The following is a 27,951-nucleotide window of genomic DNA, read 5'->3' as shown; positions in this document are numbered from 1 at the left end:
TACCTCCTTCCCCATCCTGGGGCTTCAGGTACAATAACGACGTGACGTCGCTGCCCTTCTTACTGGAGATCCTGACGGTGCTGCCGGAAGAGGTCCACAGCCGATCCTTGCGCATTGGGGCCAACCGCCGCACGGAGATCATCGAAGACCTGGCTTACTACTCCAGCACGGTGATCTCTCTGCTGGTGAGTTGCAAGTGAAACCCCACCCGCCCACCCTCACCCCAAATGCAAGCAGGGAGACGATGTCGGGAGAGGAAGAGGCTTGGAGACCTGGCTTGAGAACTAGTGGGGCGTAGAGGTTCGAATTGGACATGACTTGGATGGGGGAAATCTTGATTCCAGTCTCTGCCGAGCCAAAAATTCAGTGGGTGATCTTGGGCCAGTTGCGCACTCTCAAGCTAACTTACCTTTCAGGGTTGTTGTGAGCCTAAAATGGGATAGTCAGAGGTATGTCTGTGATAAAGCTGCCTGCTGAAGAAAATGGTCCTGTTGCTTTTGAGCTGCTGGACTCTGGGAGCAGACAGCCAGAAGCAGCATGTTGTATTATCACCCCATGGTGCTAAGTTAGCCTGGAGAATCTCAATCTGGACATAGGTGGAAGCGCAATGCCGGTTTCCTGATCAATTAACAAATCGCTAGCCCATCAATTAACTAAGGGAGTGGATACATTTTTAACTCTTCAGTTAAAGTAGCCTTCTCCAAGATGGCGCCCTCCAAATGGGTTGGACAACAACTCCCAGCATTCCCCAGCTGGCTGAGGAATGCTGGGAGTTGTCATCCAACCCATCTGGAGGGCGCCATCTTGGGGAAGGTTGATATAATGTTGTAGTGGATCCAGCAACAAAAGCTTTCTGTCCTCATGGGCAAAATGGCAGCAGCCTTCCCTAAAGATTTGCTCTGACTGTGACTGAGATGAGTACTGTCTGTCCCCCAGCACCTCAGCCTTGTGGGACATGGGAGGCTTCTTCCCCTGCTGACGCGCTGCAGTGATCCAGGCCCAGTGTTTGACTAAGCTGGCAGAGGGTCTGTTCTGGAGGCGAAGGAGCTGAGCTCAGCATGGGGCTTCATCTCTTTCTGCAAGATTTTGCTGAGGCCCCACTTTCAGGTCACTCAGGCTCCCAGGAATAACTGGCCACTGACTGACACCTCTCTCTCTCTCTCTCTCTCCTGACACGATCCCTCTGTGAATCTCAGAGTACACTGCAGCCCGCTTAGGCCTCATCCGGAATTCTTTCTCGGCAGCAGCTGACAGTTGGAGTCACGCTCCGGGCGCATGTGGGTTGGCAGCCTTGGAAGTCATGACAACCGACAGTATTCCACATCCTCAGAGTGTCGCCTGGGGAGGGAAAAGGCACATTCTCTCTCTGGTCCTGGCAGCCTCCAGATGTGTTGGGCTACATTTCCCACCACCCCCAGCCAGCATTGCCAGTGATGGGAATTGTAGTCCAGCACATCTGGAGGGTGCCAAGTTATGGAAGGCTGGCCTAGGGTCCCATGCTGTCTCTTCTTGGACAAGCAAACATGCGCACGGATGGATGATAGAGGCTTCGATATTACAAACTGTGAATCATTCTATTCAGGGAATTCCTTCTCAGAGTATAAGATAAAGCTGAAGCAAACACAGCTCAGTTCTTACAAACATTGACATCCTGCAGTATCGCAAATCCACGCAAGTCAGCTTCTTAGGTGATGGCCATGATGCCATCCATGTGCCTGGCCCTTTTCAGAGGACAAGAGGAAAGTCTGTTTCCCCAAAGAGTGATGGTCTTAAATTTGACGCAGCACAGGCGATGACGGAGGGAGGGGAGTGGGAGGGGTGTCACCTCCTTATTCTTTGCTTCTGGATTCCCAGCCTCCCAATTCCTATGTTCTGGACTCCCATCAAGGAGCCGGTTTTCAGGTGTTGTCAAACAAAAGGTTGTGTCAGCAGCAGTCTAGCTTTGTAAGGTGACGTGTTGGCATGTTCAGCACAGTTCCCAAGATGATAGGAAGCACTTACATTCTGGAAGGAGGGGGCTGTGGGCCTGTGTGTGTCCTGGAAAGAAGTCCTCCTGAATTCTAAGTGTGTGGGCACAGTTGCAGTTGCCAGATGTGGAGGGAAAGGTGCTCCGCACATGCTCAGAGGCTGATCCCCCATCACTTCTTATCTCTTGTCTTTGGTCTGGCCAGAGATGGGTGGAGTAATCCTAGACTTCCTCAAAGAACTGAAGGGGACGAAAAGAGGCTGTCTGGCCTCTCCACCCATCAGCCCTCCACCAGCCAGTGCTCCACAAGCAAGAGCGCGCGTGCGCCGCCAAAAGGTGTTAGCTGGCTGCATTGTTTGAGATGAGCTAAGCGCCGCTCTTCCTCCTCCTTGCCGCAGGTGACCTGTGTGGAGAAGGCCGGCAATGACGAGAAGATGCTCATTAAGATCTTTCGCTGCCTGGGAAGCTGGTTCAACCTGGGGGTCCTCGACAGCACCTTCATGGCCAACAGCAAGTTACTGTCGCTGCTCTTTGAGGTTCTGGTGCGTTTTCTGGGACCCTAAAGCTCTCTGAAGGACAGCCTGATTTACGTGTCCAGGCGCTCATTGCTGGGGAGTAAGGATGGTGTGGGGAGGCTTTAAATGCACCCCCAGTTGTTGCAAAGGTCTTTTGGGGGGCAGGTCTGAACCAAGGATGATCCAGTGTTGTACTTGGATCTGATCAACCACTGAATGCAAATGTGCGGATGTCTGCACAGCTGTGTGTGTTCTTCTAGTGTGTGCACACAGAATTTGCAAGGAATAGCCCCCACTCCAGTAGAATCCAAGAGTTGGAAGGAACCCAAATGCCATCTAGTCCACTCCCCACCCTCCTGGGAGGTGGGGCGGACACACACACCACTATCCCCCAGTGCATTTGCAGTGCAGAAAAGAGCTTACTCCGCAGATGTCTTCCAGCGGCTCTTGCAGTTGGATGAGGCCCCCGGCTCCAGGGTAGGCTGCTCTTTCCTCTCCCTTCCCCAGCAGCCCGCTGTCTCTTCCAGTCTGACTAGGAAGATCTAATTCTTCCCATCCCCAGCCAGTGCAGTTGCTTTGAGTGGAAGCAAACTATCCACTGAGCTATCTCTCTGCAGATTTCATAGCTCTCCACAGCAGCTAATGCTCTGTCCCTGGTCATGTTGGTCCTTGTGGCTGGGTGAGAAGGCCAGTATAGCAAAGAGCAATAACCCCACCCCTTTTTCCACCACTGTCAGATCATAACAGAGATCAGAAAAGTTGCACAATATTCCAAATTCCGCCTGAGGCTTCAGCTTCAAGGCGGGGGGACTATTCCAGATCTCTAACACCGAACAATTAGTAACAAACCTCCTTTGGATTTTGAACTTCAGTGTATCGCGTTGGAAGGTTTGTCGGATGCATGAAGGGGTCTTGTAAGCTGTGGGAGAGAGATGCACAGGGGGACAGATTGTGTTTCCTTCCTGGGTCAAAGCTGGGTGGTTCTCCCCTGCCCACCGCCAAATGTGTTTCGCTGTGTATCTCTCTCCTGACTTAGGATACGGCTGCATCATGCATCCATCCAAGTGAACTTTAACCCATGAAAGCTTCTGCCACCCTGAGTGTGCTAGTCTTGCAGGTGTCCGGGGGGTGGGGCAACGACCGACTCCTTCTCTGTGGCTTCTCCAAAGAATCCTGTCATGCATTTTGAAGTGTTCCATCACCAACTTCCTTCTACTTGTCACTCTTCCTCTCCACCCTTTCAGGAGCCTCTCCCCTTTGCCAAAGACTCTTCTTCCACACCGTCTTTCCTGGACCATTTTTGTCTCGCTTGTTCCTCCGGTGCCACCTGATGCTTTCGTACCCCCCTCCCCTTTCTTCCTTCCTTTTCAGGCCCTGTCACCCCCTTCTCCTCCAGTCTTGTCCATCTAATGCTGTTTGAGCAGTGTCTTGCTCATTTCTGTGTTTCGTCCATCAGCTGGGATGCTAAACAGATGCTGCGTAGTGGTCACAGCGGAAGGAAAGTGTAGATGACAAAGTCCAGTACTCTTTGGGGCAGGGGGCAGGGAGGGGAACGCACAGCTCAGGAGGCCAGATGTTGGGTGAGACCCCACCAGGGAAGAGCTGAGTGAGATCCCTCTCTGGTGGGTTTCAGCAACAGGACAAGACATCGTCGAACCTGCACGAAGCGGCTTCAGACTGCGTCTGTTCTGCCCTCTACGCCATTGAGAACGTGGAGACCAACCTGCCCCTGGCACTGCAGCTCTTCCAGGGGGTCCTGACTTTGGAGACAGCTTACCACATGGCCGTGGCCCGTGAGGATTTGGACAAGTGAGTTGCCAAGAGGCCCTGCCTGGAGTCACAGCAATTTCTGGGAAGTGTTTGGCGTTGACAAATTCAGGAGAGTGAAGGTCGAATGCGCATCTGTGCTGAATTTCTGGTCTCAGTCGCAGTGTTCTTTGTTTTTAAATTTAGGCCTGGATCCAAAGAGGTATTCCTGAGGACATGGGTGTGTGCCCACATGGATTTTGGACTTTGAACAGCAGACTTGTCTCACTTCTCCCCGCCTGCCCGCCTCCCTCCCTCCGTCCCTGCCTGCCTCCCTCTCACTGTGCCATATCCGTTTGCTTTTGGAAGTCCTCTGATTCAAAAGTGCTTTGCTCTTGGGATGGGAGAGGAGCTGTTGTTTAAGAACACAACCCCCAACCCCCATGGGCGTTTGGAACTCATTTTATGGTCTTTGATCCTGGCTTGAGTTTCAAGCATCATTTCTTTCCTTGGGAAGAGGGTTCCTGACCCTCTGCCTCTGAAGAACCCCAGTCATGAGTGCTCTGATGTTTAACTATATTGTTCTAGTGTTTAACTAGATACGCTCAAATCTGGTTTCCCCTTTGGTAGAATAGCAGGTCCCTGAAGAGTTCTTTGTTTGACAGTTCTATATTGTAAATTTCACAAAGAGGCTCCCCATGTGAGCTGGAAGGTAACAACATCATCCACACCTTAACACTTGGCCTTAAAGGTGCATTAGGTGCTGTAGAGCACAGAGGGGTGGTGCAATCCCTTTCCAGAGGACATCACTTTGTTATTGGATGGACTGGTGTGTAAGAGAGACAGACAAGTTGAGAGGATGGGTTTGAGGAGAATCAGGGGGCAATATGCATATATGAACATACGCAGTTGCCTTGTGCTGTGCCAGGATTATGGCCTAAAGCAGGGGTGCAAAAGGTGCAGCCCCCTGAGCCATGTCTGGTGTCCCCAGCATCTGCCACCACTGAAAAAAGAGGTGGGGAGAACACTCTAGAAACAGGCTTTGTAGTTCCTGTCACAGAAGCCTCATTCCTAGAGCATCCCTGGAGTATCCTAGGAATCCATGTTTAAAGGTTTCCTACCTGCTCCCTGGACAGTCTGGGGAAACATAGAGCCCGTTCCTGGAGTGTTTTTTCCTCTCTGGGTTTTTGGCGATGGGGTTTAGCAGCTGGGGGTGGGCAGGGGCTTCAGCCCCTTGATGCTGTGACATGGAACAGATGCTGCTGCTGCAAGATCTCTTGCTGCTGGGGCATGGGTGGGAGTGAGATGCGCACATATGTACACCCCAGCAAGACATCCTATGTGGCCCTTGCGGCCAAAAAGCTTGTGCACCCCTGGTCTAAAGGCATCTGGTGCAGTCACCTTGCTGAAGTGAAGCTGATCTGGATGGGAGACATCCTATCTACGTTGCCTCGAGTACCCGTAAGAAAAGGCTGGATGTCAGTGTACCACAGGACTCCTGGGTCAGTCTCAGGCAGAGGGTTTTCTTAGCCTTGCTTCCTGAGGTCCCATGCTGGGTGGGTCTTGTGCATGCAAAGCACGGGCCCAGCGGTGGCCCCTCCCCAAAGGGAACGTGGGAAGGGGTGTGGCTGCAGGTACCAAGAAGAGAGGAGGAGGTGTTGGGGGGGCACGACCTTCCTCCTTCTGCCATCGTGGACGAGCATTTCTGTGGCAAAACGCTGTGGCTTGCTATGACTTGGGCCACCTCCTTGCCTTTTCTCTCAGGGTTCTGAATTACTGCCGGATCTTCACCGAACTCTGTGAGACCTTTCTGGATAAAATTGTGTGCACTCCTGGCCACGGCCTGGGGGATCTGCGGACGATAGAACTGCTCTTGATCTGTGCAGGCCACCCGCAGTATGAGGTAGGACCCCCACCCCCACCTCTGGTCGCTGTCTGTTTCCAGCGCCATCTCACCTCCTTACAAGGCCAGGGAGATTTGGCTTTGTGGGCTTCTGAGGGAGGTGGAGGTGTTGGCTGCGACTGCTGCATGAGAGAGAGAGAGAGAGACTGGGGACCATCAGTTTAAAAGGCTCTTCTGCTAACAGGTGGTAGAAATTTCCTTCAACTTTTGGTACCGGCTGGGGGAGCACCTTTACAAGACAGAGGACGCCGTCATCCACAGCATTTTCAAGGCCTACATTCAGAGGCTCCTTCACGCACTGGCTCGGCACTGTCAGCTGGATCCGGATCACGTAAGCCTGTCGTCCTTTTACCTTTGTCCCCCCCCCCCCTTGGCAAAACACGCTTGCAGCTTTTGCCCTTGGGCTCGAGGGAGTGGACCCCAGATGTTGCCCCTTGGTTAGGAACACTTGCAAGTCTGCCGTTCAGCCTTCTTCACCCTCTCGCCTCCTCTCTCTCGCTTGCACACACACTTGTGGCTTTACTGAGCTCACCTCTCCTCTCCTCCTTGAGGAAGTGCTGTTCTCCTTTGCTTTCCTGCATGCAGAGGTCTGCTTGACCCGCCATTACCATGAAAATAAATTGAAAATGACAGGAAGTGGAAAGGAAGGGTAGAAGAGGGATTTAGTCTAACAAGTGTACCTATAAAACAAAGTGCTACTTGCACAAGAAACGCTCACACTGCAGTGGAAGGGGCAGGGGGACAAATATGCATTTTACACCTTGCACTGGATTCAGTCTGAATTGCTTTACTTAATAGGCCTGCCTGTTTAGGAACACTACAATGAAACCTGCAATAATTACTGAACTAGCGAGAGCCTTTTAAAACTTAGTTTTGTAATCCCATGTGTGAGTGGAAACACGCCTTTGGTTGCTTTAGTTCTCCTGGTGTGACTCCTAACTCATTCCTCTGCCCCATGTAACAGAATCAGATCAAAGCTGCAAACTTCCAACATGCCTGGAAAGTGCTTTTCAGCAGTTACACTCTTCAGTACTGTGAGAAGAAGGAAAATATACTGAGATGTGATTTTGATTTGGTTTTAGGGGAAGAGGTTTATACTTTTCTCAGTAACTGGAATAGCAGCAGGAGAGGGCCTGCGGACTTTGCCTTCCACTAAATGTAGGCCATCCATGGGCCACCTGGGCTCCATGGAGGTCTTCCGTGTCATCCACCATAGGTGTTGACTTGGTGCTCCCCCAGGCCCTTCAGTCAACTGTTTGGCAGTATTGGGGGAGCACAATTGTGCTGGGGAAGACATTGGGTGGAGGGATGCCTATTCCTCCGTGCCGCCTTTCCCAGCGCAGTTGCACTCCTGCAAGCCTGCCAGACGGCCCTCTGGTGGCTTGACAGGGGTGGGATTTCAGTGGGGAAGGCAGTGCACACAGAGTATCCCCATGCACTGTCCTCCCTATTTAAATTGCATGCCTCCCCCCCCAGCTGATTGGTAGGCAGAGCTCCATGGCTGTTCCCAGTTCTAATCCAGCTGGGCCATGTGTGGGACAGGGAGGTGCACAGGAGTCTTGGCATGCAGGGAGGGTAAACCTCCCCCTTGTTGAGCACTGACGGTGGGGTAGCCCCACCCACCAGTGTAGCCCCTGTCAGATTCCCCAGCCATCACTGTGGCCCTCCACCTGAAAAAGGTTGCCCTCTCTACCTTGTACCCAGAGAAACAAGCTATTTACGGGCCTTGGATAACCTTTAACCCCTGGATGTATCAGAGTATCGGCAGGTGCTGACTTCTGTTTTGCCGTGTAGCCTGAGTCCTTTCAGTGACAAGTTTCCACCGATTCCTTCCTCAACACCCCACCCCACTGCTTCTAACAGGAGGGGATCCCCGAGGAGACGGACGACTTCGGGGAGTTCCGGATGAGGGTGTCGGACCTCGTGAAGGATTTGATTTTCCTGGTTGGCTCTGTGGAATGTTTTGCCCAGGTGAGAGGCTGGGTGCAAAGGCAGTGGGTGGGTCTTGTATAGCTTATTGGTTGCCACAGGTGCTCCAGGATTTCCGTCTGGCTTGAGGGCACTTTGAGGGGTGATTTTGAGGGGTCTTGGTTCTGTGTTTGGTGTGCACCTGACCCCCTGCAGATCAGTAGTTGCTGGTGGGCCATTGTTGGAGCTCCAGCCCTCTTGCTGGCTCTAAGTATTATGTATACATTACATTACAATATAGCTGCCCTGATGCCCCTGAACCCTCAGCTGCTCCACTTCTGAGCTGGCCCATCCTACTAACTCTGGCTCTGTGGCACAGTAGCCTCCGTGGAGATACAGAAATGCTCAATCCAGTGTTTTGGATACCTAGTTCTCCCTCATGCACCACTTCTCCTCCTAGCCAAAGCTCTGACTGTTCTTCCGTTCAGCTGGGCTGATAACAGTCTCTCCTTCACAGCTTTACGCTACCCTGAAAGAGGGCAACCCTCCCTGGGAAGTGACGGAAGCCGTTCTCTTCATCATGGCTTCGATAGCCAAGAGCGTTGACCAGTGAGTACTGGGGGGCCCTCCCGGGGCAGCAGGGCTCAGCCCCTTGGCGTCTACGTTGCATACGTGCCCCAGGAAGCAACCAGTAGCCTGCAGGCCGGATTCAGCCCAGGGATGGTTCCCTGCTGGTCCCTCGTGCACCCCGGACTTTCCTAGTGGCTTAGAAGGAGCTTTCAGCTCGCTCAGGAGGAAACTGCCTGAAAAATATGGGCTGCCCCATTCAGGCGTTGCCTGCAGTTCCCCTCTCAGGAAGTCTGCAGCTTTCTGCCTCATTCGGGTATGGATCCCCTGGTGGAAGAGAAGGGGCAAGGGACTTTGCCCGCCAGTCAATCTTCTTGCTAACCACTGATGTTGCTTAAGGTAGGGGCCCTTAATGAGCCTGCCTCTTTAACAGCAGAAAAAGTTTGGAACACCCAGCTAGAAGAGTTGGAGCAGGGAAAGCCCAGAAAGACTGGCATGCAAGTTTCCTAGCTTTGAAAAAAAAATGTTTCTAGCCCTGGTACATGTTTGTGTGTGTTTTTAAAACCATGTCTCTTCTTGAAGACTTGGTAGCAGTTTGGTACAGCAGATAATAAACAGAGCAATGGAGTAAGCTGTTAAAATCAGACCAAAACGACCAGTTGCAGAGAGAAATTCGAAAAAAAAGAATGGAAATTGGAGGTTCAGAAATGGGCATTGTGCCTTTATTGGCATGAAAGCCTTTTTCAATGGCTGATGGAAGTGTTTCTCACTGTGCCGCAGTCTTGTTCAATCCAGTGTGTCTGTGTGCAGTGATTTCCCGGCATGAGATTCCAGGGGAGACCTGGGGTGCCCGGCAAGCGTATCTGCTGCGAGTCCCAAATGCGGGCAGGAGCACCCTCACCTTTTGCCAGCAGAGGGCGCCCTTCCCCCATGACTTGGCAGTGCGGGGGCCATGGGGAGAGCCTCACAGATTTGGGTGTTTAGGCTCGGGTCTCCTTGCGCTGCATAGAAGCAGGGGGTGGACGGGTGGTCTCCACGGGGGAGGGCTGAAGCTTGCGTGCAGAAGGTTCCAGTTTCAGGCCCCGGCTGCCGAGGGAGGGCCGGGGCAGGCCCCTCTCTGAAGCCCTGGTGCAGTCAGTCCTGAGCCAGGTGCACGCTGGGCTGGCTCCGTGTGAGGCAGCGCCCCCTGTCCCAAGGGCCCCATCTGGAGGGGCGTGTGCTTCCAGGCAGGGGTGTCGAACCTCTTTCAGCCCAGGGGCTGAATTCCGTTTCAGAGGAGCACTCGGGGCAACGTTTCGGTGGTGTGCAGGGCCAAGGGCCAGAGGCGTGAGGCCCAAGGACCAGCGTATTCTACCTTGAAGCTTCTACTAGGCCTTTGGAGAGGCATTTCAGGATGGGGAACATGCTGCACAAAAGCTGGGAATCCACCAGTTGATTGGGAGCCAGGGAGGGAGGGAGGATCCACCTGGTGACCCGAAGAAGGGGGTGTGGCCATCTGGGGAAGCCTGGAGGGGCGGATTTGGCCCCCAGGCCCAAGGTTCCTTGTCCTGGTTTAACTCTCCTCCCCGCAGCCGCCTCTCCATAGAGGAAAAGGCACTTGGTGCAACAGACTGGGGGGGGGGGGGTGAGCTGCTGGTTGTGGGGAGAAGAGGGGCTGAGCAAACGGAGCCCTGTTCCTTGCGCAAAGGAGGCCATCTGTCCGCCTGTCGTCCATCCGTCCAGGCCATAGATTGACTTGCTCCCCATGGAGTTGTTTTGATGGGTGACAACCGGCATCCTCCTGCCCACAGGGAGAACAACCCGACGCTGGTGGAGGTGCTGGATGGGGTGGTGCGCCTTCCCGAATCGGTGCACACAGCGGTCCGCTACACGAGCATCGAGCTGGTTGGCGAAATGAGCGAGGTTGTGGACAGGAACCCCCAGTTCCTCGGTGAGTGGAAGGAGAGGGTCCCGGCTCTGGCTGCTTCAGCCATCATTGTCTATGCCAGCTCTGGGCAATCCTTCCTCCAGCACAGATGTTGCCGTGCCAGCCCAAACTGTTGCATGCTGCTGTCAGGCGCAAGCTTTGACGAATCGGCTAAAGTTTTAATTGTAGGTTTAAAAAGCCATGCCAGCCACGCAGGGGAAAGATGCAGCTTCTCGTCATCTCTCTAGTTCAGCCTCCCCCAACCTGGCTCCCTCCAGATGGATTGGTCAACAGCTCCCGTCGCCCTAGCCAGCGTGGCCTTGGCTTTATGCGGAGTAGGAGCGGCTGCCCATTATTGGCCTCTTGCTGCCAGGTTTCACTCTCTTCTCTCCTTCCCGCCCTTGAAGATCCCGTACTCGGCTATCTGATGAAGGGCCTGTGCGAGAAGTCACTGGCCTCAGTGGCGGCCAAAGCCATCCACAACATTTGCTCGGTGTGCCGCGACCACATGGCCCAGCACTTCAGTGGCCTGCTGGAAATTGCCCGTTCCTTGGACTCCTTCATGCTGTCACCGGAGGCCGCTGTGGGGCTCCTGAAAGGTATGTGCTTTCCTGCTCCTCCCCCCCCCCCAATCCAGTCCCGGCAGTAGAGCACTGTCCCTGGACAGAGGCAGGGAGCGAGGAGCGGCCTTCAGAGCGGCTTCGAATAATGGTGGGAATCAAAATTTTGGGACTTGGGACATAATGGTCCCTCTCTTTGGAAAGGCAAGCTCAACCATGCTGGCTGGAGGATGTGGGGGCTGGCTCATGGCCACACACCCAGCTTCCTGGCTGAGTGGGGATTTGAACCCGGGCCTCCTCTGCCCAGATCCCGCACTCTAACCCAGCCTTCCCCCGCCTGGTGTGTCTTCAGTAGTGCTGGACTGCAGCTTCTGCCCCTTGTTGGCTGGGAACAATCGGTGTGGTAATCCAACACATCTGGAGGGGTCCCATGTAGCTGCTCCAACCACCACACGACGCTGGCTCCTGAGGGGAAGACCCCTGCTGGAGACCAGCGCGGGCGGCAGCGGTGGGTGGCGAGGAGGGCTGGCGGTACGCGGCGGTGGAGCCCTGGCCTGGCCCCACTGATGCGGCTGCTCCTCGCTTCCCCCTCTTGCTTGGCAGGGACGGCGCTGGTGCTTGCCAGGCTGCCCCTGGAGAAGATCTCCGCGTGTCTCAGCGAACTTTGTGCTGTTCAGGTGATGGCGCTGAAAAAGGTACGTGCTCAGGGGGGCGGTGGCTTACGGGGTAGGGGCGGGTTTCCCATGGACTGAGTTCCAGGATGCAAACTGTCGGCTGAGGGAGGACTCCGAGGGCCAGTCCCAACGCTTGGGACTCGGGCAAACCCTTTTATTTCATTAAATATATACATTTAAATAAGACTTCATAAGATTCGTGAGCCGCGTTTGAGGGGAAGCCCTCTCACAGAATTACGACCACAAAGCAGCAATAAAAACAATAATGAAATAAAAACGAGCCGTTGCCTATGTAGATACAGGTAACACTATATATTCACGACACGGAGTCCTGGCCATGTTGGAGGGCAAGCTGACCGGAGCGGTGGTCAGGGCCCACTTGGAGACGGGTCTGGGTGGGGCCTGGCAGGCATCCCGGAGGAGCTCCAGAAGTATTTTTTAAAACATCGCTTGCTTACTTTGCTCTAAGGGCAGGAGCGGATGCTGTGCAGACCCCTGGGCTGCCGCTTAAAATGGCCACACCCCCGGTCGGGGTGTCCCTGCCCCTGAGTCCTGCTGTAGTCCTGGAACACATTTCTCCATCCCTTCTGCGTTTCATTGGTTTCTGCGTGTGGAGAAGGGTGTGGCAATGCTCACCGTGGCCATGGGGCAATTTGGGTGCGATGTTACGGGAGGGGGAAGGGATTTTGACCCTGGGCTGCCATTTTCAGCAGCATCTCCCCGTGTTCTCTGTAATGTGAGTTTCTGCCCTCGGTATGAGTCAGCCTCCCCCAACCACATGCCCTACAGATGTGTTGGACTACAACTCCTAGCCAGGCTGGCCAGGGGAGCAGGAGTTGTAGTCCAACACATCTGGCACATAGAAGCTAACAGAATGCAAAGCAGGCCTGCGCGTTTTGATTCCTGACTTCCAGCGAGAGGACGCATTTTGCTGGGCCTCCTCCATGAAGAAGGCAAGCTCTGCGTGCGCCCCTGAATTCCTCCTCTGGTGTGTGCGTGTGTCTTTCAGCTGCTCTCTCAGGAGCCAAGCAACGGCCTCTCCTCAGACCCCACTGTGCCCCTAGATCGCCTTGCTGTTATATTTCGGTAAGGAGCCACTAGTGGGGGGGATTCCTGGGGGCAGCGGTGGCTGTCGGTCTGCTCTTGAGATGTGCCCCAAGCTGCTGGGGGACCTTCCTCCTCCTTCCCTCTGTCTCCAGCTCGGCCCTCCAAGTGCCGGCGCTTTCGCTGCCAAAATGGCGGCACGCCCACGCAAGATGCGGGAGCTGCCTGCCTGCTCGGGGTGACCCGAGAACTGTAGTACAAGAAATCCTTTAGGAGACCCCCCCCCAATGGTCTGGTTGTGACCTCTCCCCCCCTTTTTCTCTGTTTTTTCCGCAGGCATACCAATCCCATTGTAGAAAATGGACAGACCCACCCGTGCCAAAAGGTCATCCAGGAGGTAGGTGGGGATGGGGCTCGTCCCCTCCTCGCTCTAGAGCACCCGCAGAGAGAGCCGGTGATGTGAGCTTGGCTCGCTGGCCGAGCCCCCTGGCACTTGTTCTGCTTACTTGCCCCTCTTGCCACGGGCCTGCTCTCCCTGCCCGCAGCGCGCGGCAGCTTGGGCTGTGACGACTGAGCCGGGGGGGCGAGGGGGCTGGGGGCTGGCCTCTCTCCCCCTGCTCTGACAGTCCCTGGCATCGTGGGCTGGATTCCAGTTTACAGGAGCTGAGAGCTCTGGTGGAGTGTGCTAGTGAGCTCTGGGGCTGCCGCTCCCCTCAGCCCGGCAGCACAAGGGGCGGGGGAGCAGCCACGTGCCGGCCAGCCTCCTTCCCTTTTCCGTGGCATCCCTGGGGAGGGGAGGGGCAGCACGTAGGAGCCGTCATCACCTAGTGCTTTGGAGCGGCCTTCCCCAACCAAGTGCCCGCCAGATGCGTCGGACTGCAACTCCCATCATTCCCAGCCAGCATGGCCATTGCTGGCTGGGAATGAGGGGAGTTGCAGTTTCGCACATCTGGCGGGCACCTGGTTGGGGAAGGCTGATTTAGAGCATCCAAGGTGCTTCACAAACACTACCCCAGTAACTCTTACGACGACAGCCCCGCCAGGGAGGTCATGACTTGCTCTCGCTCTATTGCAGTTGGCAGGGGAAGGAAGTTGAAGCTGAGAAATGGGGCCTTTCTGAGTGAGGCAGCCGAGTGGGCTATTTCTTTCTTGGAAATAGGGCCTTTCTGAATGAGGCAGTTGAGTGATTTGTTTATTTCTTAGAAATAGGGCCTTTCTGAGCAAGGCAGCCAAGTGCGTTCATGGCGGCACTTGAACGGGGGACTTCCGGATTTCACTTCAGTTACTATATTTCTATACCGCCCCATAGCCAAAGCTCTCTGGGCAGTTCACAAAAATTAAATCATGCTGATTCCCAGCTTGGTCTCAGCCTCTTGGCATTTGTGCTGCCCCAGCACTGTATGTGAGCATGCAACGCACTTGCAATGTCGGGGCTTTGGGCCGCTGGGCCCACGCTCTCTCCCCGGCCCCAGTTCAGGCTTTTGCTATCCTGGTTGCCCGAAAGGCATGCAGATACGACAGTCTCGCAAGCCCAGCAAATCCCCCCAGCCCGGGCATTTTGTGGATGGGGGCTTGCTGACGGGCCTCTGCCCCTTTCGCTGCAGCCTTTGTCTGTGGCCTGCTTCCACTCAGTCGCTGTCTCTCCTCTTTCTCCTGCCCAGATCTGGCCCGTCCTGTCGGAGACCCTGAACAAGCACCGTGCCGATAACCGCATTGTGGAGCGCTGCTGCCGATGCCTGCGCTTTGCTGTCCGTTGCGTGGGCAAAGGGTCAGCGGCACTCCTGCAGCCCCTGGTCACTCAGGTAATACGCGGGGCAGGAGGCGGAGGAGGATGCGAAAGGAGGAGCAAATAGGTCAGAATCTGGGTTTGGCAACCGGGGGCGCCTGCAGACACGTCCGGACATCTGCACCCGTCTGCATTTCTGTGTAGGGCTTCTGATGCTCGACCAAAAGTGTCCCAAGTTCTGCATCCCAAGTAAATTTGTGTCAATTTAGCAAAGTTGTGCGGATCTAATTGTTGTGCACAAGGCCTGTTTCCACAAGGCCCGAGAAGCGATGAAGAGTGCTATAGAGCACTAAAACTGGTGGCACTCCGTTGGAATGCTTGCTCAGTACAGAATCCAGACCTTGATCTTCTGTAGCGCTGATGGGTCCTGTTTATTTGTGACTCTTGTAATGACAACGAGTGGAGGTGCCTGGCTGCTGAACTGTGAAGCATTCCGCATTACAGGGCATCCCCATGAGGATTCTGGAGGCTTATTGAAACCAAATCAATCCAAAAAGTCAGCCAAGCACCTTTCTAGGCTGTTTCTCCCCCCAGAGCCACTGTACACGGAGCCAGTGCACTGGTCCATCTAGCCCAGTATTGCCTTCTCCAGTGGTGCAGAACCTCTGGCCATCGGGCCTGCAAGGCACCAGTCCAGTCTGTCCAGCCTGTGCAGCCCACTGGAGTTCCTCCGGGGGCGGGGCTTAGGCTCCAAGGACAGCCCTGCTGTGATCACTGATCTGGGATCGGAGTAGCAGCAGGGATGCCAGGTGGCCTGGGCCAGACTCACTCTTCCCCAGGCGGGCGAGTCCTGCCGCCCCTCAATCACACCTGCCTCTGCTCGGAGATGGCAGAGGGCGAGACTCAGCCATGCCAGGGAGAGGCCCTGGTCCAGGCCGCCTCGCATCCCTGCTGGTGTCTCTGCTGTAGGAGCGGGGATGCGGGGCGGCCTGGGTTTCTCACTCCGCGCTGGGAAGAGGCACCATTCAGTGTTGAACAAAGTGGGGGCATGACATCGGGGGGGCAGTCCATCCCCCCACCCTGAAACAGTTCTGCAGCCCTGGTCCACCCTGACTGGCAGCGGCAGGGTCTCTCCTGTCGCCTCCTCCCAGATCCCTTAACCTGGAGTTTGCGCCCGGGACCCTTCTGCACGCAAAGCAGGGTTCTACCATGGAGCTATAGAGCCCCTTTTAAATTGATTTCTGGCTCTTCTGCCCTGCCTTGCCATAGAAAAAATAATTGGAGCAGCTTACATACAATACCGCAAGTGACAATGGCAGCGTTAGAATTAGGAGGTGCTGAAGCAGTTTGCGACGAGATGAAAAGGCCGAGGCAGGTTTGTTGGACAGCTGCTTTGGCTTGTTGCTCCTTTGCTGACCCTTGTGTAGCTTCCTTGGCAGATGGTGAGCGTCTACCAGGAACATCAGCACTCCTGCTTCCTGTACCTGGGCAGCATCCTTGTGGACGAGTACGGGATGGAGGAGGGCTGTCGGCAGGGGCTGCTCGATATGCTGCAGGTAGGTCGTTCCCCCTGCGCCTGGCTTGGGCCGAGGCAGAGCTGCTTGGCTGGCACGTGACGGCCCCCCGATGCTTCTCTGGGGTGTGTTTTGCTGCAAGGTTTGCTCCTCGTGAGGCAGCTTCCCTGAGCTTTAGAGTCTTGATCTGAATACATGTGGGGTTGGGGTCTCCAGGCTTCCTGCCCCTCCTGGTTTTTATTTCTTAGGATTTTTTATTAATTAAAAAAAAAAAAAATTGGGAAGCTGGCATGGTGCACAGCAAAAGGCCACCCTCTGGTGCCATCTTGATTGGGCTCAAAAGAGCGGTTTTGTGTTGTGGAGCTCTGACGCCACCTCTGCCTTGTATTTTGGTTCTGGGGCAAGCTCCTTTTAATCTCACCACTTTGCCTTCTGGGATATGAGCGTTTTGTCACCAGCCATGCTCACAATGTAGCAGCCACTTTGTGAGAGCACCCATGACACTATCTCAAAATCCCAGAGGTGCCTGCCGCCCCAAAAAGGCAGGACAGCAGCTGTTGCCCTGACAAGTTCTGCAGACGTTTTCTCCAAATCCCCTTCGAAACGAACTTTTTGGAAGTGGGAGGGATGCAGCAATTCCTGCTTGGGACCCACTTGGGGGTTCCTACCCACAGAGGTTACTCCGGGAACCAGATCTGATGCAGCTCCTTCGTATCGTATTGTGGGCATGGCGGGGGAGGGTTTGCAAGCAGTTCTCATAGCGTGCCATGAAACGGGCTGAACCGACCCTTGAAAAACGTAGTCACCATGATGGATAATTCTGCCACTCCGTGCCCATTGGAGCGGGACGGCCCATCTAGTTTTGTGTTGGAGTACAACTCGCACCATTCCCTGCCAGCATGACCATTGGCTGGGAATGATGGGAGTTGTAGTCCAACACAAATGGGATGTGCCCGGCTGGGCAAGGCTGGTCCAATGCCCCTCTAAAGGCCTCTGAGCTCATGTCCACGGCCATTTCCTGTGGCAGCAAGCCCCACATGGGAATAAGGGGCCGTGTGACCAGGCCCTTCCTTTTGTCTGCCCTGACTGCTGCCCCCCACTTTCCTTGGGTGACCCTGAGTTCCAGCCAGTGCAGTGCAGGGAGAGAAAAATGCCTTGTTCTCCACATCATGCGTAATTGTATAAACCTTTATCATGTCCCCTGCCCCCCTCCCCAGTCGCCCCAAATGTTTCTAGCCTTTCCTCGTTGGGAGGAAAGTGCTCCAACCCCTTGATCATGCTGGTTCTCCCTTTCTGCACCTTTTCCAGCCCTGGGATACCCTTCTTGAGGCGACCCGGACTGTCCCGAGGGCTCCCAATGCAGCCGCACCGCCTGTTGACAGAAGGCCATCGCACTAGCGCGCAGAGGCGTTTGTCTGCTTTTGTAGCAGGCGGCTGAACCGCTTTCCTTGTCGCCCTTGCCCTAGGCTCTCTGCGTCCCCACGTTCAGGCTTGTCGAGCAGCCAAACGGCCTCCAGAACCATCCGGACACGGTGGACGACCTCTTCCGGCTAGCAACCAGGTAGGCTAAGCCCCATGCCAGTTCTTGGCCGCTTTGTTCCAGGCTGTTGCATAACCAGGCGAGGTGGCCCCATCCAAATGGCTTTGCCTCCTTGCTGCAGCCTCGGTAGTATCCCCTCTGCAAGGCCGGCTGGAGCAAAAATGCACTGCAGTTTCTCTGATAAAAGGGCAGAATTCCCAAATACGGGGGCGGGGGGTGTTCCGAAAGGCAGGGGCCATGACTGGAAAGGCTTTGCTCTGTCCCCATGGGGGCAAGAAGTGGGGTTTTACCAGTAGGTAGGTTAACTGGTAGGGAGGGGGGCGCGCACGTGGGCTCCGGGATATCTAAGCCCAAACTCGAGAAGAGCTGAATGGGCCGCTCAAGCTGGGGCTGGGAGTTCATGCATCCGGCGCACGTGCTGCCCGCCGCGCTCGCAGCCCTGCTGCCCGCCGCGCTCGCAGCCCTGCTGCTGTGCGAGCTGCGCTCTGACCAGGTTGTGCCATCCTCTGCACAGGTTCATCCAGCGCAGCCCCATCACGCTGCTGCGCAGCCAGGTGGTCCTCCCCATCTTGCAGTGGGCCATTGCGGCCACCACCCTGGACCACCGTGATGCCAACTGCAGCGTCATGAAGTTCTTGCGGGATCTTGTCCACACGGGAGTGGCCAATGACGTGAGTGGTGGTGGGCTGTCCTAAAGAGCCTTGTCTGGAAATGTCACAGATATGGATTTGGGCCCATGTCCCAGCCATGCATGGAGGGTGGCAGGCTACAGGCACAGCACTCTTCCCCCCAGCGTCCCTGGCGTGGCTGTGGCCACCCCAAGAATGTCCGCCAAGGGCCACTGGCCAGCGGCGGGGCCTTGTGCCTCCTTGGGAGCTGGCCCCTTGCTCTGGGCAGGCTTTCCCCTCGTGTCAGAAGGCAGAGGCTCGCTTTGGTTTCTCAGTGGGGAGAGAAACGTGCTCAGAAGCATTCTTCTCGACACATCCCAAGGGGGAGCCGGCCCGGGTGGCTGGAGCGAGGCTGCTGCTCCTGAGTGTTTGTGGCACGCCCAGAACCCAGGGTGGCGGGGCCTTCCACGCGAGGTGCAAGAAGCGTCGGTCCCAGAGCTTTTAAGCAGGAGGGCCAGGACTTCAGAGCTGAAGCAAAGTGAGGCAGAGCATCAGAGCAGAGGCTTACGGGGCTGGCACAGTCACAGTGGCAACGGCCTCCCGCAAAGGGAAGGCTAGCAGTGGGGAGACGCCGCCCGAGGGTGCCCCGATGACAGCTGAGAGTGCAGGGAGAAACGGGTCCCTAAAGGATGGGAAGGTGTGATTTGCGGGCGGCTTGAAAACATGCAGGGCCCCCCGCAAGGCTGCATGCCTTGGAGGAGAGGCTGTGGCTCTCCCCAGCGGGGGGCGGGGCGTCGCGTTCGGGTGGAAGAGCCAGCAGCCCCGCCTCCCCCCGCCCCTCCTCTCCTCTCCTCTGGGTGACGGCGGCCTGCCTGTGTCTCCCTCTCTCTGCAGCATGAGGAGGACTTCGAGGCGCGGAAGGAGCTCATCGGGCAGGTGATGACGCAGCTGGGCCAGCAGCTGGTGAGCCAGCTCCTGCACACCAGCTGCTTCTGTCTGCCGCCGTACACCCTGCCAGACGTGGCCGAGGTGCTGTGGGAGATCATGCAGGTCGACAGGCCGGTGAGCGGGCTGGGAGGGGAGGGGAGGGGGGGGGGATGCAGGGGCACAGTCATGCAGGGGCACAGTCATGCAGGGGCTGGGGGCTGTTGCTGCCGGGGTGTCAGGGGCCTTCTGGCTGGAGCCGTTCTGGGCTCGCCCAGCCTGCCTCCACCAGCACTGCCAGCGGCCAGATGCTTCCTGCGCGAGGCGCCCCATCCGGCCAGGCGTGGCCGTCCTTTGTCCTGGCGAGTGGAACCCTTGCAAGCGGGTGGATTCTTTTCTGGCCACCCTCATGTGGTGTCTGGGCAATCTCTGCTTATATTAGTAATTACATTTCTGTTCCACCCGTTAGCTGAGGACAAAGCTTTAAACCATAAAATGCAATACCACAATAAAACATAATATAAAACCATACGTTTAAAAAGGAATAAAACCTAAGTAGTAACCGAGATCAAAGCCAACAGCATGGTACGAAGACCTAAAAATGCATTAACACCACTTTTGAAACTGGAGGGCTAAAAAGCGTGAGAAAATAGAACGGCCTTCCCCTGGCGCTGAAAAGCCCACGATGCGGGTGCCGGGTGAGCTGTCTGGCTTCCAAGTGGGTGCTGTTTGTGTACTTTGTTTTTTAATGTATTTTTTATTGTTTTAATTATGTTTTATCTCAAATTTTGGCTTTTATCATTAGCCGCCTTGAGGGCCTAGTGGAAAGGCAGGGTCTAAATTAATTAATAAAACAATCTACCCCTGCCGAGTTTTGAGACCTTGTGGACGAAGTCTGGCAACGTCTAGGCGGCAACCGTGTCAGGGGCTGGGGCGCCGCCAATATCCCGCTGTGGGCAGCCGAGTGCGGCTCTCGCTACAAGCACGAGCCAGGCCCCTGGTCCAGTTCGCCCAGGGTGGTCTCTGGACTTCCCCGACTGGTCTTTACTGGCCCCGTTGCCTGACGGTCCTCTTACGTGGAGGTGCAGGGATTGAACCTGGGACCTCCCGTGTGCCAAGCACGGCTCCCCTGCTAAGTTCCGGGCCCCACCCTCGCCGAACACAGATCCAAGTACCTCTGCTGGGAGCTTGGCCTGGTGGAAGAGGGGCCCGGCCTGTTGTCCAGTCAGCGTTCTTTAGAATTGCATCCAGGATTCGAAGGCCTCAGGATGCGCTTCCTTAGTTAACGGCGTGAACGTGATGGCTGGCTCCACTTATGGGGCTCACAGAGATACTGTTTTCTGCCTCCCCGCCCCGCCCCACCCCACCCCGCCCCACCCCACCCCCCCATGGCAACAGACCTTCTGCCGCTGGCTGGAGAACTCGCTGAAAGGCTTACCAAAGGAAACGACGGGGGGAGCCGTGCAGGTGACGCACAAGCAGCTGACAGACTTCCACAAGCAGGTCACGAGGTCAGTGAGGCCCTCACGGCCGACAGGAGGGAGGGAGGGAGGAGGGGGCTCAGGCCGGAGGCGGAAATGGCAGGGAAGAGCAGGGGGTGCCTCTAGCAGCAGGTGCCTGCAACTTGCTTTCCTGGCCTGCCTTAGGCCGACGGTTGGCTCCTGAAAGGTCTTATTTTGCTTCTACGTGTAGAGAGGCTCCCATGTTGTGCCTGAACGGCAAAGAAAATGGCGCCCTCTGTACCGTGCAAGACCTTGGGGGGCAGGGGGGAGTCACGGGGAGAGCTGCAGGGCACGTGGGGTGGGGGTCCAAGGACTGGCCCATGCGGAGATGGGCCCACCAAGCGGAGAGAGACGTTGAAGGCAGGGGGGCCGCCATGGTCCGGCACACGCCGCTTGCCAGTGCTCTGTGGCACCAGAATTGTTATTATTATTAAATTTATTAATTGCCCATCTGGCTGATCACCCAGCCGCTCTGGGCGATGCACAGCACACAACAAAACAGTTCAAAACAATAAAATTCAACAATAAAAACATTTTCTAAAATACCCTAACCCACCCCAAATGCCTGCCTGAACAACCACGTTTTCAATGCATGGCAGAAGCTCATTAAAGAGGGGGCATGGCGGAGTTCCCTAGGGAGGGAGTTCCACAGAGTGGGGGCCACCACAGAGAAGGCCCTCTCCCTCATCCCCACCAGCCTAGCTGTCCTGGCTGATGGGACAGAGAGAAGGCCATCCGAGGCTGATCTTGTTGAGCGGCCTGTCTGGTGTCGCTGGAGGCACTCCTTGAGGTAGGCTGGGCTGGAACCATATAGGGTTTTAAAGGTCAAAACCAACACGTTGAATTTGGCCCGGAAAACAGACAGTATTCTTGTCTTTGAGCTTCAACAGATTACAGCTTATGGCAGTGCTCTGGACTCTGCATCTGCTCAGGCGTGCTTAATTTTCACCAGGGTGAAGCACACTTCTGTCCCACTTAAGGCTGCACGAGACCCACCAGCGCCCCCCCCCCCACAACTGTCGCACTGAGCCTCTGCCGCTTCCCCTCGTGCAGCTTGTTCACTTGGTACTGGTGGCTGCTGCCTCCCTGCCCGTGGCGGTCCCTGCAGACGCTACACACATGCTGTGCCCAAAAGAAATGTGACGAGGAGGGTGGGTGGGCGATGTGGCAGCCGTCGGGAGCAGAGGGCGGGTGTGTGAAAGGCAGCAGCCCTGGAACGAGGCGGGGGTGGGTGTTGATCCCCTTCGGAGTGGGACGAGTAACACCGGCCACGGGCCTTGCCAGGGTCATGCGCACCCCCGGAGGGAGGGAGGGAGGAGAGCGGTGCCAGAGCTCTGGGCTGCGTCATCGGTGCCTTTGGATGCCTGCCCGTGTTTATCAGGTCTCTCCATGCTGTGCCTGGGGCCGCCTCTCTGCACTGTGGGCTGCTGCCTCAGTTGGTGGATTTGGGGCCTCTCTTGAGGGCAGCTGTGGGAGCCAGGTGGAAGTGATCCATGGGACATGATCCACTGGGGCATTCTGCACAAGCCTCACGTAAGTGGATGGTAGCTATGCGAAAGCACTCCTGTTCATTTCAAAAGGGGATGGCTTTAAAAGGGGGTTGGCCAAATTCCTGGAGGAGAAGGCTGTTGATGGCTACTAGTCCTGATGGCCATGTGCTACCCCAGTATCAGAGGCAGGATGCGTACTTACGCCAGTTGCTGGGGAACCTGGGTGGGAGGGTGTGTTGCACTCCTGTCCTGCTTGTGGGCTTCCCATGAGCAGCTCCTTGGCCACTGTGTGAACAGAATCCTGGGCTGGGTCTGACGCAGCAGGGCTCTTCTTATTGGGCAAGGAAAGGGGAATTCCTCAGGGGATTGGGCCCTACATCGATGTTTGTGTGAGGCGGGGTGTGTGTGGGGAGGGGGATGCGCCATCTTGGAGTTTACACCTTGGGCGCTGCCAATCCCTCAGTCCGACTCTGTGTTGCACATGCTTAAAAACAACACCTTCGTGCATTTCTCGGGCAAGTGCCTGTTGCACAGAGATCTCCTGGTTGGTGCTGCCCCTTTTCTGTGTGCGGAAATGCTGTGTCATGTGCAAGGGACCCTCTGGCAGGTCCCTGGGTTCAGCCCTGCCTTGGCTGGGGGTCTGCCCTTCCCGCCCCCTCTCCGCCACCCATCTGGTTTTTCTGGTCTTGCCTTTATGCCTGTGCTATGCAAGGCTTGGGAGGGGAAACCGCAAGGATGCTTTGCCCTGGTTCGGAGCCTTTGCCAGGGTGCCAGGACTGGCTCGGGCATGCCCACACTGCCCTCTCGCCCTCCTGTGCTCCTGAGGCCCTGCTGGCACCTGCGGCTGGCAGTGGCGGAGGTTCCCTCCCTGCCCGCCCCCGGCGCTCTGGGTGAACTGCCTTGAGGCAAGCCCCGGCCTGTCCCTCCACACCTCGCAGTGGCAGGCAGATAGGCGGAGGTGCTCAGGCCAGGGGCCTCCTCAGCCAGCAGCCGGACTGTGCTTTCTCCCCCCCCCCATAGCTGGGGCAGACTTGAATATTCAGGGCATCTGTGCATGCCTGTGGCCTCTGGATTGGCTCAGGTCCTGTGGTGGTCTGTCCCCCGATGTGAGAGAAGTGAGGGCGGAAGGCAGATGAGAGAGGAGCGGATACCGTCTCTCCAAAAGCTCAGTCGCACAGAACCTCTCAACCTGCTCCAGGAGCGTTGGGCCACTGATGCAAACCGACCTCTGTGGCAACGTCTCTTTTCTCCCCTAATGTCTACAGCAGCCCTCAGCTTGCTCACTCGCTCAGGTTTTCCTTTAAGGCTCATGTTTCCGGCCCTCAGTTTTGTGAACATGTATTTGAAAATGCGAGGAAAGAGATTCTGTTCTGGAGGTGGAGCATCTTTGCTCCTGGCCTGCCATTACCTGTCATTGTACAGTTTCCCATCCCAAAAATGAAATTGTAAATTCTGCAGGAGCAAAAAACAGTTGTGCGGAGCACTTTTTATGCCAGCAGAGCACATTTTATATGAAACATGAGTGCCGACCTGGCGCCCTCCAGATGGGCTCCCAGCCTGAATGGCCAACGGACTTGGGACTTGCAGCTGAGCACACCTGGATGGCGCCCAGTTGGGCACGGCTGCATTAGCGAGGGCAGCGCATGGGCAGCTGTGTGATGGTCTGCCCTCACGGCAGGCAGCCTCCGCAGACCCAGGGCGGGTGGGGTCTGTCTGCCCAACGCCATCAGGCAGCGCCTTGTGCTGAGGACGTCGTGTGCACGCACAGTCCTGCGCGAGCATGCCTGCCGGGCGGAGGGCGCAGACTCTTGTCCTGCGCACAGACTGAAACGCACGCAGCTCCCGTTCTGCTTAATGGGAGGCTCCCCCCACTCTTGGCATCGAGAAGTGCCTCTGCACCATGCCACTGTTCCCTCTGGGCTCTTTCCGGGCCCGTGCGGTGGCCCTGGGTCAGGCGAGCCTTGTGCTTTAGGCTGAGGGAAGAGCCAGCCAGGGGCAATGGAGCTGCCGTCAAGAGCTCTGCTTCAGCCGTGCTTGGGACGTCCAGGGAAGGAGCAGAAAGGCCTACCAGGCACAAGAACCCTGCAGAAATGGGGTGGCTGCAAACGGGGAGCCCCTTAGGGAATGGCTTTAAGCCTAGCTGGAGTAGGACCCTGGGGGATGCCCAAGGCCCCTTTCGTCTGGCACTGCACTCCGGGCTGGGCACAGAGGTGAGGACCTCCCTTCGGCACTTGGTCCATGCAGACGGCACTTCGAGGTCTGCTGCCTCTCGACGAGGAAGTTCTGTCTCCCTGTCATGGTTGCGACCTGCTGTTAGGCCCCCATCTGTCATGGGAATTTATCTGACCTGCATTCGGGAAGGGAGTTCTTGGACCAGCAAGTTCTGTGCGCCAGATAGGCACCCTGCGAGATGGGGCTTCTGGTTCTCCTGAACACCTTGGGAGTGAATGGGCCCTGGCTGCTGCTCCCGGGAGGGGGCCCAGGGCATGCACTGCACGGCGGCGCAAGGGGGCAGCAGAAATGGCTCCTGCATCAGTCTGTTGGTTCGTCTGGCTGGCCAAGGGATTCTGGGAGTTGCAGTGTAGCGCCTCTTGCCAGTGCCAGGTGGGGAAAGGCTGGTCTGCCTGAGTGGCTGCCGCTTTCCAAAGCCCCAGGCAGGGAAGAGCCTTTCGCAGCATCAGCTGGCGAGCGGCTTACCCAAGGCCACCCCAGCCTGTTTCCTAGCTGGGTAGGGTTTGGAACCAGGCCGCGTGAACTCCAGCTGTCTGTGATCTGTTTTCTCTGCGCCAGTCCTCTGCCCAAGGCTGGCATTTGAGCCCAGGGCTGCTGCGAGTGGATTGTGCCTGGACCCCAGCAACGTGTGCAGTGTTCTTTGCGTACCTCCCCCTGCCCAAACAGTGAGAATCTTTGTTTTCTTCCTCCCTCCTCTCTCCCCCACCCCCAAGTGCTGAGGAGTGCAAACAGGTTTGCTGGGCTCTGAGGGACTTCACCAGACTGTTCCGATAGCCTGCGCCTCCTTCACTCTGCCTGTCTCCCAGGTGAGCGGAAACCATTGTCTGATTCTGAGATTTCCTGGGCTTGGACACGGGATGGATGCTAGTCCCCTGCATAGTCTGGCTTTTTCCTCTGGTGGTGCCCACATTACGAGTTCACTCCCCAGTGAAGCTTCCCCTCGTGTTGTTTTACGCTTTTAGCGGAAGCCTCCCTTCTGTCTGGCTGTTGGCTTCAATTGGCGCTCCTGCACATCCACCCATTTGCAAGAAGTGAAGCCAGACACATCTGAGGCCATGGGCGGCGGGGAGGGGGCGTCGCCCGCAACACAGACAGGGGAGGACCTGCGGCAGCCTTCAGCCTCACTTCGACCGAAGAGCTGCTTCTAGCCCCCAAGCTGACACGTGGGCTCCACTTGCATTTTTTCCTGCCCTGTGTACGCCCATCTTCCTGCTGTCTCCTCCCTCCCATCCCATCGGGTTAGGCTGCCACCAACTCGAGGGTCCTCCTAATCAACTAGGTAACGACCAGCGCAGGAGTCCCATGGTGCCTCATTCTGTGCTCCTGTGATGCTTCAGCACAGGAGGGGAGCTCTCTCACGCCTAGCAGAGGGGCCCAAGTATGTCCCGTGCTCGCTGGGGACAAGAGCAATCTGAGCTTTCTCTGAATGGGTGTTTGTGGATGAACATGTGATGTGCAGCTAGTGAGGCTTGCATGTGGGACTTCTGGATGGTGGCCAAATGCCTTCCTGAGAGCAGCACCACTGAAAACTCTCTTCCCTTGCCTGAAACGTCTTTTGACAAGGCTGCCGTCACTGTAGAGTAGTTGCAAGTCTTTAGATGGACCGTTTCTATAAGAACTGGTCCTTGTGTGTGTCGAAGAGACGCTGTTCCTGTTTTGATGCCCCCATCCACCTTTCCCAGGACTGTCTTATTTTCAGAAGAGGAAATAAAACAACCAAGATGGTGTCCCACAACCAGCAAACTTCATTGCGGCCGAGGGCTCTGACTCGCTCTGGTGTGTCCCGCCAATCCGGAAGAGACACTTCGCCGCAAGAACGAGTCGGTGAAGTTCCTGCTTGTGAGTGAGAGAGAGAGATAAACGCGAAAAAACCCAGAGGCGCAACGTATCCGCGACTATCGATGGCTGCAACTGACCTACAGCATCGCGGGGGGAGGGGGAGCGGCTTTCCAGATGGACTTGCTTTAAAAAAGAAACACACAAAAAAACCACACAAAAAGGAAAAATAGTAATAAAAAGTTTTTTAAAAAAACAACAAAAATATGAAACCATAGAAAACTAATTTGCCTGGCAGCAAAAAAGATGGGAAAAACAAAAACAAAGTAGAAAACTTTCTGTGAAATGAAAATAAAAAAATTACTTAAGGATCCGTGGGGATTAAAGAATCTAATAAAATCAATAGTCTGCCCTGCAAGGGGGGGGGAACATGGGGAGCACAATCCATTTTTTCCAAATCCACCTTCCAGATATCCAGAGCTCTGCCTCCCCCTCCCCACGCCCAGGAGAGATTGCTTGACGCGAGTCGCTGCCGTGGAGCGCAGGATCTTCGGGTGGGCAGGAGGGGGCTGACCTTGCTCCCTCCACCCCGCAGAGGGTGAGGAAAACCGAGCCTCTCTGGTCCCATCAATGCGTTGCTTACTTTGATAAACTGTTATAATATATATTATATTATATATTTTTTCTTTTTTAAATTGATTTGGGTTTTTTGAAAATTTGGTTTAGATTGGTTTGGGATTTTTTACCGCGGGGGGAGGAGGGGCTCTGGAGAACACAAGGGCGGGCAGACTATTCCGTTGAACCGATCCGGCAACGACTCGGATGGGGGAAAGAGTCGCGGGCCCTGCGCAGACATAAGGCAGGAGGGGATGCTGTTCCGTCTGGTGTTGTAGCCATCTCGAGAACAAGAAAATAAACACAAAAAGAAATAAAAACAAACCAAAAAAAATTTCAAATTGCCGCTGTCTCAGTAGCATTTTTGTCTAAGGCTTGCTGAGGGTTGGCGTTCCCTGTTTCTGTGGCGTGACGTGCCTTTTGTGGAGACAAAAAGTCGTCTGCTGTGGCTGGTGATCTTTCTAGTCTCGGAATAACGGCGCGCGAGAGCTTTGAGGGTAGGGAGCTGCCATGTCACCTTTGGTGCTCGTTTTGCGTGGGCGCATGTGGATTGGCGCACACTTGTCTATCCCTGACTGAATTCAGCATGGCGCCTCATCCACACTGCATAAGGAAGCTGCTACGGGTTTATTTCGAAGGCTTGCAGCTCGCAAGACCTAGCTTGTTCTGTGCCAGCAGCTGTGGAAGTGAAAGCATCTTGTTCTGTCTGTGCTGGCCCTTCACTTGAGTTCGTGGTCTTTTCCCTAGAGAGAATCAGCAGGGCCCTAAGAACGACCAAGAGAGGCATGATGGTGGGTGCACTCTGAGGCAGAGAAAGCAAGGCAGACCCTGAGGATGGACTGGCCAGGGCACTGGAGCGCCGAAGTGGGCGAGATGATAGGAGCTGCAAGAGAACCTGCATGATCCGAAATGGAAATGTTACTGGAATCTCTGAGTGTTTGGGGAGATAAATGCAAGGAGCAATGGTTCAAATCGTGAACGTGCGTGTTCTTCCTTGTGCCCCTCGCCTCTCAAGGTATTTCTGGAAGTAGCACCTTATATTTGAGTTGAGAAGAGACAGGAGGGCTGGTCTCAAAGTAACCAGGTGCATCTCATGCTGTTCACTGCCTGCGCACGCCCCTACCACTGGTCCCACCTTGAAAATCCAGCCTGCTCTTTTTGCCCTTAACTCTGCCCTTCCTCAGGCATGGCCCGTAGAAGGCCACTTTCCCGCTGTGTATCTGTGATTGCATGAA

At 55.7% G+C, this 27,951-nt stretch overlaps 1 protein-coding gene across 1 annotated transcript in view; it reads left to right on the top strand.

Moving 5' to 3' along the window:
• Positions 1-27,057, top strand: part of TNPO3 (transportin 3) — a 46,317-nt gene extending 19,260 nt beyond the window's left edge. Inside the window, exons 4-23 of the mRNA XM_084808923.1 lie at positions 29-185; positions 2,365-2,508; positions 4,115-4,290; positions 5,992-6,130; positions 6,315-6,461; positions 7,994-8,101; positions 8,556-8,647; positions 10,396-10,535; positions 10,919-11,110; positions 11,675-11,766; positions 12,755-12,831; positions 13,126-13,186; positions 14,451-14,591; positions 15,943-16,071; positions 17,496-17,590; positions 18,084-18,240; positions 19,072-19,239; positions 20,500-20,612; positions 25,039-25,131; positions 26,008-27,057. Of these exons, the coding sequence (XP_084665049.1) occupies positions 29-185; positions 2,365-2,508; positions 4,115-4,290; positions 5,992-6,130; positions 6,315-6,461; positions 7,994-8,101; positions 8,556-8,647; positions 10,396-10,535; positions 10,919-11,110; positions 11,675-11,766; positions 12,755-12,831; positions 13,126-13,186; positions 14,451-14,591; positions 15,943-16,071; positions 17,496-17,590; positions 18,084-18,240; positions 19,072-19,239; positions 20,500-20,612; positions 25,039-25,099 (2,389 nt within the window). The 3' untranslated portion in view covers positions 25,100-25,131; positions 26,008-27,057. The remainder of the gene's footprint in view (positions 1-28; positions 186-2,364; positions 2,509-4,114; positions 4,291-5,991; positions 6,131-6,314; positions 6,462-7,993; positions 8,102-8,555; positions 8,648-10,395; positions 10,536-10,918; positions 11,111-11,674; positions 11,767-12,754; positions 12,832-13,125; positions 13,187-14,450; positions 14,592-15,942; positions 16,072-17,495; positions 17,591-18,083; positions 18,241-19,071; positions 19,240-20,499; positions 20,613-25,038; positions 25,132-26,007) is intronic.
• The last annotated feature ends 894 nt before the right edge of the window (positions 27,058-27,951 follow it).

This window comes from Heloderma suspectum, chromosome 7, assembly GCF_057233095.1.
Source record: "Heloderma suspectum isolate Gila_16-S chromosome 7, 16-S_ref, whole genome shotgun sequence".
NCBI classification, from domain to species: Eukaryota; Metazoa; Chordata; class Lepidosauria; order Squamata; family Helodermatidae; genus Heloderma; species Heloderma suspectum.
The sequence above is the reverse complement of the archived record's forward strand: the minus strand, read 5'-3'. Positions and strand labels throughout refer to the sequence as shown.